Source organism: Chroicocephalus ridibundus, chromosome 6 (assembly GCF_963924245.1).
Source record: "Chroicocephalus ridibundus chromosome 6, bChrRid1.1, whole genome shotgun sequence".
Taxonomy (NCBI): domain Eukaryota; kingdom Metazoa; phylum Chordata; class Aves; order Charadriiformes; family Laridae; genus Chroicocephalus; species Chroicocephalus ridibundus.
This window is the reverse complement of record NC_086289.1, coordinates 67,483,724-67,493,013: the sequence shown is the minus strand read 5'-3', so window position 1 is coordinate 67,493,013 and position 9,290 is coordinate 67,483,724. Positions and strand designations below refer to the sequence as shown.

At 37.1% G+C, this 9,290-nt stretch overlaps 1 protein-coding gene across 1 annotated transcript in view; it reads right to left on the bottom strand.

The window, feature by feature from the left end:
• RSRC1 (arginine and serine rich coiled-coil 1) overlaps positions 1-9,290 on the bottom strand; it is a 171,547-nt gene that overhangs the window by 90,395 nt on the left and 71,862 nt on the right. Inside the window, exon 5 of the mRNA XM_063339869.1 lies at positions 5,095-5,131. Coding sequence (XP_063195939.1) covers positions 5,095-5,131 — 37 coding nt within the window. The remainder of the gene's footprint in view (positions 1-5,094; positions 5,132-9,290) is intronic.

The window sequence follows — 9,290 nt, the reverse complement described above, 5'->3', positions numbered from 1 at the left end:
GGAATAAGAGTTTCCATGATTGTGTGACGTGCATAAACCATTCATGAACTCCGATCACTGCATTTCTCAGTATGGTAGATGGAACATTGATGAAAACTATCATCTATATTCCGTATGTTAGATAACAGTGACATTTAAGATAATAAAGTTTTTATATACATTTAAAAATATTTAAGTTCCTTCTCATGGAATGCTTATTTTACAGGAACACATTACTGCTACCTTCAGGTCCTCTACGTTCATTTGAAGCTACGTATTCGCATTTTCAGAGAATGCAATGCTTTTAGTTGTAACCTCACGCTAGTCAACAACAATTTGGGCTCAATGCCAAAAAATCCAACAGCAGAATTCAGTGCATGTCTACATAAATACAGGTGTTTATATTCTAAAGAGTAGGAGTTAACTCAAACACTTAACCCGTTACAACTAATAATTTGTCTATGTAACCTATATTTAACACTATTTTATTAAGAGGGTCCTGACCTGCTTATTTCTACAAATTCTTATTTTTTTAAAAAAACTTCAAATTATTATATTATAAATTATTATTATCGGATTATTATTATTATAACCTTGCCAGGAAGACATGAGCAATGGCTGTGTTCTCGCACTTAACACTCCAAAAGGAATCACCCATGTATCTATTACTTCTTATGAAGGGAAAGCATCAGGAAGATTCAAGTTGAAGATTCAAGTTTAATGTTTACCTGAAGAACTAGCAAGCCAATGACTACTAAAAGAGTTCATAAAAGCAAACCACCCTCTATGTAAAATGCCTCACCTCTCCACATATGCGATAAATGAAATATGTGAATGACGGGAATCGGAAAGGAAATAAAAGCATCAGCATTTCTCCTGACATCACAAGCTACAGACTAACATCTACAAGGTTTCTCATACCACTGGCACCTTTCAGCACCATTGCCCTTCCATTAGACTGACCTACCCGATGATAGAAAAAGATTTTACTTGTACGTTTCTATTTCATCTTTAGATTTCACCTTAAGAAGACTTCCTGTGCAACTGCTTCCTGAGGTAGATTCCTCCAGGCTCAATATTCTTTCCCCATCTTAGGGCTATACTAATCCCATTGCCCAAACGGGAAGAAAAGAAAGCTATAAAGTTCAGACAACCCATTACCCAAGCTGTGCACCCCTTGCCCATGTGCCATAGTGGGGAGACTACACAGAATACCCTCTTTTCTGATGATGGAAAAGTTAATTCCATGTTAAATTACCGTTACTATACCCCATCACCATGCTCCTGTTCTCGTCTAAGGCTGCCTCCCATCTCCTGGACTAAAACTGTCCTCTCTAGAGGTGCCTCATCAGTGATGTCACCCAGGCAGGGAATTTGGTCAAAAGCTAAGAATGGGCATGAAAATTACAACTCAAGAACACCACAGTGGTTTTCCTAAGGGAATATTTTTCAGGTTTTGATGATTAGCATTTTATGAAAGGGCATGTGAGAAAGAAATGCTTTTTAAAAAAAAAAAAAAAAAGGTGGAAAGTCTTGTTTTCAATTAAATACAATTTCAATAGGAAAAAACCCCAACCATCCAGTCAGCCTGACACTTCTTCAATAAGAAAGAATTCAAGCTTGCAGAATATAATTGACCAGCATGGAATTTTGCCAGGCTACCAAGATAAAACATAATTACTCATATTAAGAGTGTTAATTAATTGTTTGTGAACACAAATAATTGGCTGCTTGGTTTCATAGCTCATTAGAAAGCCAACAATTCTATTAGACATTGCTGTCCAGTAGCCATACTAGGACCACTGAGCTGTAATCACTAGAAGTCTGAAACGATGCCAGTGAAAATCAGTGAGAGGTCGATCACTGAAATCAAGCTCCAAAAAAAAAAAAAAAAGTGATACCTAGTAAATAAGTATTAACACTTTCTGGATGAAGAAGGGGCTTTTTCTGGTTGGGGTTTTGGGTTTTTGTTGGTTCTTTTTTAGTTGGTTGATCATTTATGCCAATTTTGCTACCAAAGATCTCTTAAAAAAACCAAAGAGCTGCCAGATGGAGTTAACCAATATTAGTTACGAATTAGTGACCTTGATGTAAATTACCTATGGCACACGATGCAACTAAAAGTGTAAATAGTGAACTCCAGCAGCTTCCTTGGCAGCGCTACGCACAAGCACTGCGAAAGTCAGCTTTGCAGGAGCTTCATCCGCACCTGCTGGGGGTTATTGATTAACACACAACACGGGGAGCGCCTGCTTTCTTGGCAGACGTTAACTATATTCTTACAAACCGCTGATGGGCTAAACAAGCTATTAATGACAGGTTGCTCTTCATCATTTCAAACGGACAGACTCTGCTGCTTGACCACAAGGACAAGCAGGTTATTGCTTTGAAATGTTATAGAAAAGGCACAAATAAGGTATCTCTAATGAATAAACCACACGTATGGCTCCGTGGTTCTTTTTCAGTGGAGCTATTAATAGAAAACAAGACCTATTCAGAGTTGCAGATATATAGTCATCTATTTCAAGGTCTCTACAGCTTGTTAAAACTTGTTACTTGGGAAAGGAATCAGCCAAGTATAATTCAGCAAATAACCACCAAAATTTTTTGACTACAAGACTAATTCCTCTATGCTTAGAACTTTGCAGTTTCTTTTCTTAACTAATTATAAAAAGAAATGCTTCTGAGCATATATGGCTATCGGTGGCCAGCAGGGAGTGGGGCTGGTCAGCCGGAGACCCTGGGTAGCAGTGACCAGCCCAGCTCCTCCTGGAGGGCCAGCTCTACCCGACCAAGAAACAGGCACATGGACCTGTTGGGAAGTTCTCCAGGCTACAAAGAAAATATTTTTTTTTTTTTTATAAAAGCCTCTGTTTTTAAATTGGAAGTATTTCCAAATAACAATTTGTAAGATATTTACCAAGTTTTTCAACAGCAGTTGTTATACTACTTTATTTCACTCCTGTGTGTAGCCAGGTGCTAGATACCAGGAGGGCAGAAGATTCTTACACAAGGGTAAGCCGTAAAATAGGCTGCAAGCAAGTGAGTGGGATACGCACGCAGACAAACCTAATGGGAACATACAGACCCCATAAAGATTATATCACAAATTGTAAAATATCTTTTTTTTTCTTTTTTTTTTTTCTTTTTTTTACAGAGGGGATTAAATAACAGATTACCAAATCAATATAAAGACTTTTCTCCTTTTCTTAAGGGGTAAAAACTTCCTTACAAGTATTTGGAGATGCAGTAATTTAAAGTAGTAGAACCAGAGCAATCGTGTGGCTTAATTCTTCTGAGGAATATCCCTATAATTTGTTGGAGTCCAAAAGGTCTTTGTGAACTTCTCTGACACAAAGTTGAGCTATAAAACAGTTTCCAGCACAAATACTCCCACCTGTGGGTGTCTTAAAAAACACTTAATTTCCTTGAGCACCCATTCCCAGGACAGATTTTCTCAGATCACAGGGAAATGGAGAAATGTCTCAAACCCAGAGGTTTTCGACAGATCTTTCACCAAAATACAAAGCCACTAATGTGTTTAACGAAGACAAAATTTTTTTCAAACATACAGTGAGTTACCCTGTAAAGAACTTAAGGTATTGCTGCTCTGCAGAGAATCTTTCCAGTACATTTCCCCCCAAACCCCAAGGAAACCCTGAACACCAGCAAATGCTATTCCTGGTCCACCCCCCACCCCCACCCCAGGCTACTCAAAATCCATAGAGCCTCTTCCTTCGGCACCTCCTGGTTTGAGGTGACATTATAAATCAGACCTGCAGCTCCAGCTATTGCAGCACTCCCAATTTAGAAAAAGTACCAGTCATGGTCATCTGTCAAGACTACAGCATCTTTATAATGCATTAGAAAAATTCTCCGAACCCATCAGATTACAACTACCTGACACCAGCAGAGGAATGAAACATTTTAAAAATTTATTTAAGAGATTCAACTAGCATGCAAGATACCAATGAAACTAGCAAACAAGATTAATTTTCAAACTGCTCTAAGAACTATTCATAACACTCGGCTATTTATTCCATTTACACATTCAAAATACTAGTTGCAATGGAACATTTAATATGCCACCATTATAAAGGGGAAACTGTTGACAACTATGCCAGAATATACATCCTTTTCATCCCGCTGTTACTCCAAGAAGATATTGGTACACAAGCTCCTACAAATCATATTTCCCAAGTGATTCCCAAAATGGGAAGCAACAACAGAAAAGCAATTTTTTTCAAATGCTCATGCAATACATTGCAATAAGACTTTATTTTAATAGCAGGATAGAACAGTATATATTATTTAGATACTACGTGAAAAAATTAAACATGAATTTAAACACTTCTCATGGTGTACTGAGATATACGTGCCATTAATAGTGAATATTTTGATTTAATGGGATTCAATAATCTGTTTAGATGAACTACTTAATGTTCTGTTGATTGCTGATACTACCCATCCTAGTCTCAATGAGCTTCAGACTGGTGACAATATTGTATTTTTTCCAGTTTTGATCAACTGATTAGTTTTTAATGCTAAGTATGTCTTGCCATCGCTTGTGGTTTGAATATGTTTACTTAAACCAAAAATATTTTGCATCTCAATTATTATTTTATACTCCAGCACTGAATGGAATTTAAGTCAATACATTATTCATAACGCAAAGACAAGAGAAAAAAACAAAGCTGTGCACTTCTTTCAAAGACTTCAAATTACTAAAACATACCATATTTATGCATGCAATATTTGATTGTGTGTGTGTCTTTTTTTTTTTTTTATCACAAGTTTGTTGTTTTCAGATCAGGATATGCCAAAAATCCAACACCAAACAATTTTTGTTTATAATTAAGGCAATCATCAATCCAAGGATTGTAGTCCATTTTATTTCATCTCTACATCAAAAAAAGTAATTTAAAAAAATTAAAATTCCCTTGAAACGGTAAGATAAATGAAAATGTAAGTGCCTTCACATAATAACAGTAAGCTGACCCTCTGGGAAATGGTTGACTTTCTCAATTCAAGGTATTCAAAGCTCATTCAAAAGTGTTCATTTGGAATGCAGATATCAAAGATGATGCAAATGTTCAAGAGAAAATTAAAACTTACCAGATGTTCTAATCCAGCTTTGATGTTTCCAGAGTCCCTGTAACAGAAGAACAAAAGTTCTAAATAGTTGCTAAACCCTTGTCTACAACGATTTATGTTTAACTCAGAAACGTCAAAGCCATGTAATTTCTCGAGTGTGTAAAATTTTTATTTTTAATATCTTAATCACAACAATACCTAAAAAGTATCAATTATCCTAATTCATAATTACAGAATTATTTAATACATCAATTTTACCTGCCCTGAAATTGCTAGAAACTGTAGCAATGGAACAGGACCTTCACTTAAACCCCAACATTTAATATAGTTATCTCCTTAATTCATATTTGAATTAATAAAACAAGACAGTTTGGAATGCTATTTATCAAATTCACATTCAGTGACTCACAGTTCTGCTTTGCCAATAATAATAAATAATAAAATTCTGTTACCATTTACAAAGGTGATGGAATGAGTAAATCGTATATTAACTAACTAGGTCACGGCAGCCATACAGAAACTTTGCATTTTACTGCTGACAGCTGAAAAAACTAGAAATGTACCGATACAAAAATAACATCACATAAAGACAGATATAAAAAAATGAACCAAACTATCAAAGTAAAAATGCTGAAAAGCAAGGAGAATTCAGAATGAAAATTATCACATCTGCTAGGTAAAAAAAGATAACCTGAGAGAAAACTGAAGGAAAACAAATTAAAAAAAAAAAATCTCCAAGTCCCAAGCCACTACCCAAGGAGGCTGGTTTCTGTTGTCATCGACTCCAGGTCCTACCTGCTTTCCAAATTGGAACCATGCCCTTAGAGGAAGGTGGGCTGTAACCATGGCTAACAAGGAAAAACTGCCCCACAGGTATTTCAGGTAATCAGTTATTGAACTATGTAATCTAGTATGTGTTTATATTAATAATATTAATTTTTCAACAAATTATTCAACTACATCAAACCACAGGAGAAAAACACCCAACTACGTTCCTCTGAGGCAGCAAACCACACAAGACTGAGTCTTCCATTCTCTTTAATACTTAGGACAGGCTGTGTGAGGCATAATGTGAAGGAAAGTATGAAATTTTATTAAATACCGAATAAGGCTGCATTCAGTTACATATTTTACAGCCTTGCTGGTCTGTATTTCAGACTTTTTACAGAAAGCTTTTATTCATAATTTCATAAAGCTTTCAAAAATAAGTCTGCTGTGCGCTTTTGTTCTATTTGAATATACCATGAATGAAGCAAGAGAAAAAGATGGACTTTCCTTACGCCAATATTTTTTATTTTGCAACAAGAACTTATTATTCGAGTCCACATGGTATTTAAACAGAAATCATCTCCCACATCTATTTTTGAGGTGGTAAACGGCCGTAAAGAATTTCATTACTTTGGAAGCAGGATCCAAGCAGCTGATGCGAGGAGCTCTCAGCTAAGGGGATCAAACCTGCCCTGTTAGTGGGCTGTCTCCTGCGCTGTCCCTCGCGTGACTTCATCAATATCCGTGCAACTCCTTTTGCCCTGTGCTGAAAGCAGCCTTAATTCAATTATAGGTCTCAAAACTGATAAAAAAGGTCCTGAAGTGGAAAATGCGAAGAGATTATTGGCAAATGAATAAAGATTTGTATCGAACTAACACACAGGAGTACAGCAGGGTGGTTTTTTTTTTTAATCATTCCCTGTCTTAAGTCTTCTGGGAACAGTGAGTTTCCCTTCCCCTCATGCAGCACATCGATTTCTGAATTAGACTGCAATATTAAATAATTAATATACTTGCCATGATTGATGTTTTGCATTAGTTGAATATTAGGTTATCAATCAAAATCCACTTGGTTTAATGTAATAATATTGAAAAAGTGTCACTGGCTGTTCATCCAATTTGTAGTTGAGGCAGCACAGATAGTAATATTGGTGTAACACAAGGCTCTAACGCAGGAAATGCAGTGGTTGAACATCCATAAGGCAAACGTTATCAAACCAACCAGGACAAGGTTGAGGTTGTCCTAAATAAACCTTGTGGCACCCGTCACTTCCAATGAAAACCTCCTTCCAGCCGGAGGCTGCCATGCATCAATCAGCCACGACGACTAGTGAAGCCATGGCATAATTTTATCTTTCTAGTTAAACAATAACTATACAAATAAGACTCCCATTAATAACACATTTCAAATATTGTGTTATGCAAACTCAGACCTGTTGCTACAGCTCAGGCTAACACATAACCTTAGACGTCTACAGAATACCTTAATCATTAATACCATAAAACACTACGAACAAAAGGCAAGAGCAGTTTTATGCACATCTACTATTATAATACTCCAATAAAGGAACACCATAAGAAAGTTATATTCATTTTATATCATTATCAGGTAAAAATGTTTTACTCAACTTTTACATCACACAGTTCCCAACAAGATATTTGTCTCTCAAACCAGCTCTACGTTTTGCACTACATTTTTTTTTTGTCTTGGTTCATTAGGAAAGCTTGGGGTTATTCTTCAGTTTTTCTTTTTTCCATCAGAGAAGCTCTGGAATTGTATTTCCCCAATATAGTCAGGAAATTGTGCTGTAAAATACTTGTTGACGTGCATATATTTTTAAATCATACATTAAAAACAGTAAGGATAATACTCAGTCTAATCCAAATGTTAGCTTTTCGTAATGCCAGGGGAAAAAAAATTGCATCTGAGCTAAATTTGAATCATGGTCATGAGGGACATGTAACAACAAGCCAGGAATTCAATTAAGCAAGTGTAGCCAGCTTTTGGATTGCTTAAAACCATAGCGTAGGTAACTAATTGAGGTTGTGTTAACTTATTAGTTCTAGTTCCTTTGACAGTAAACTGAACTAAATTACAAATATTCACTACCACTTGCTGAAAATCCCGATTTTAACTTAGACGTATATTCATGTTCATAAAATTAGGTTCCTACATAAAACTAACCATTAATCAAGGGAGTTGAAAAATGTGCAATATCTTCAAAATGTCTGAACTTTACCTATTCTAAAATAATAAAGGATTTCACAAATAATTTACTTTTTAATACATTTATAGCAGTTCCACACAGGAATTCTAAAACTAACACTTGTTTTCGCACAACAGAGCTAAACAAACCACTGGGTCCACGTAGACACAATACTCTAGAGCAAGGCATCCTCAAGAAGCTACAGTCTAAACATCACGCTACAATACCAGTGACATATTTTATTACTGTGAGGCTACCTAAAGCCAAAGAGATCTCAGAAATATTTTTACTTATCACTAAAATAGGCAATTGAGGTTGTTATTAGGTCCCCGTTACACTCTTTCAAGTGACAAACAATTATGAGAGCTGAGTTCAATCTGTGCCACTTCTCAGATCAGTAGTATCAAGCTGGAAGTATCCTGAAAAAAAATTCATTCCAAATGAAAACAAACCACTTCAGTTCACACTCTTGGGTTCCTCTCAAGTTGTTATCAACTCACTCAACACTTCCCTTGTATTTGCAGTTAGTAGTTTTCTTTGCCATAGTCTTTTTTTTTGTTAGAATCCATAGGCTACAGCATAATTCTATGGATTATCTGTATCTATGGATATTGTGGGATAATTCGTGTTGAACAGCCTCTGGAGGCCTGCAGCCCTACTCCTTGCTCCAGGCAGGGTCAGCTCTGAGGCCAGACCAGGCTGCTGAGCTTTATCCAGGCTGGCCTCGAAAGCCCAGTCTCCCTGGGCCAACCTGTCTTGCTAATTAATCACCCTCTCTGGGACCGTCTTTCCTTCTGCCTAGTCCAAAAGTCTCTTTTTTTTTCCAGTCTGTGCTGGTTGCATCTTTCCTCCCACCACACACCACTTCAAAGAGGCCGGCTCCTTCTCCTCAGTGACCTCCCTGCTCATCAGGGTGGGTGGCTGCTATCAGGTGCCCTGGAAACCGTCTCTCCTCCAGGCTGAGCCACCCCCAGCCCCTCAGGGCCCTCTCACAGGGCAAAGTGCTCCAGCCCCTGACTGTCTTGGTGGCCTGAACTCCACACTAAACAGTCCCAATGTCTGATTTTTCTCCTCAGAAGCCAAATGAATAAATAAATCATCTCATCATAAGCAAGGCCTTTGGCAGAATCCCCCCCAGTTCCACAACAGTAACTACAAATTGCAAAGAACAAGGTCATGCACAGCATTTTGGGTCAGGCTGCACCACTTCTCAAATAAAGACCTTTTAACTCCACACTTCAT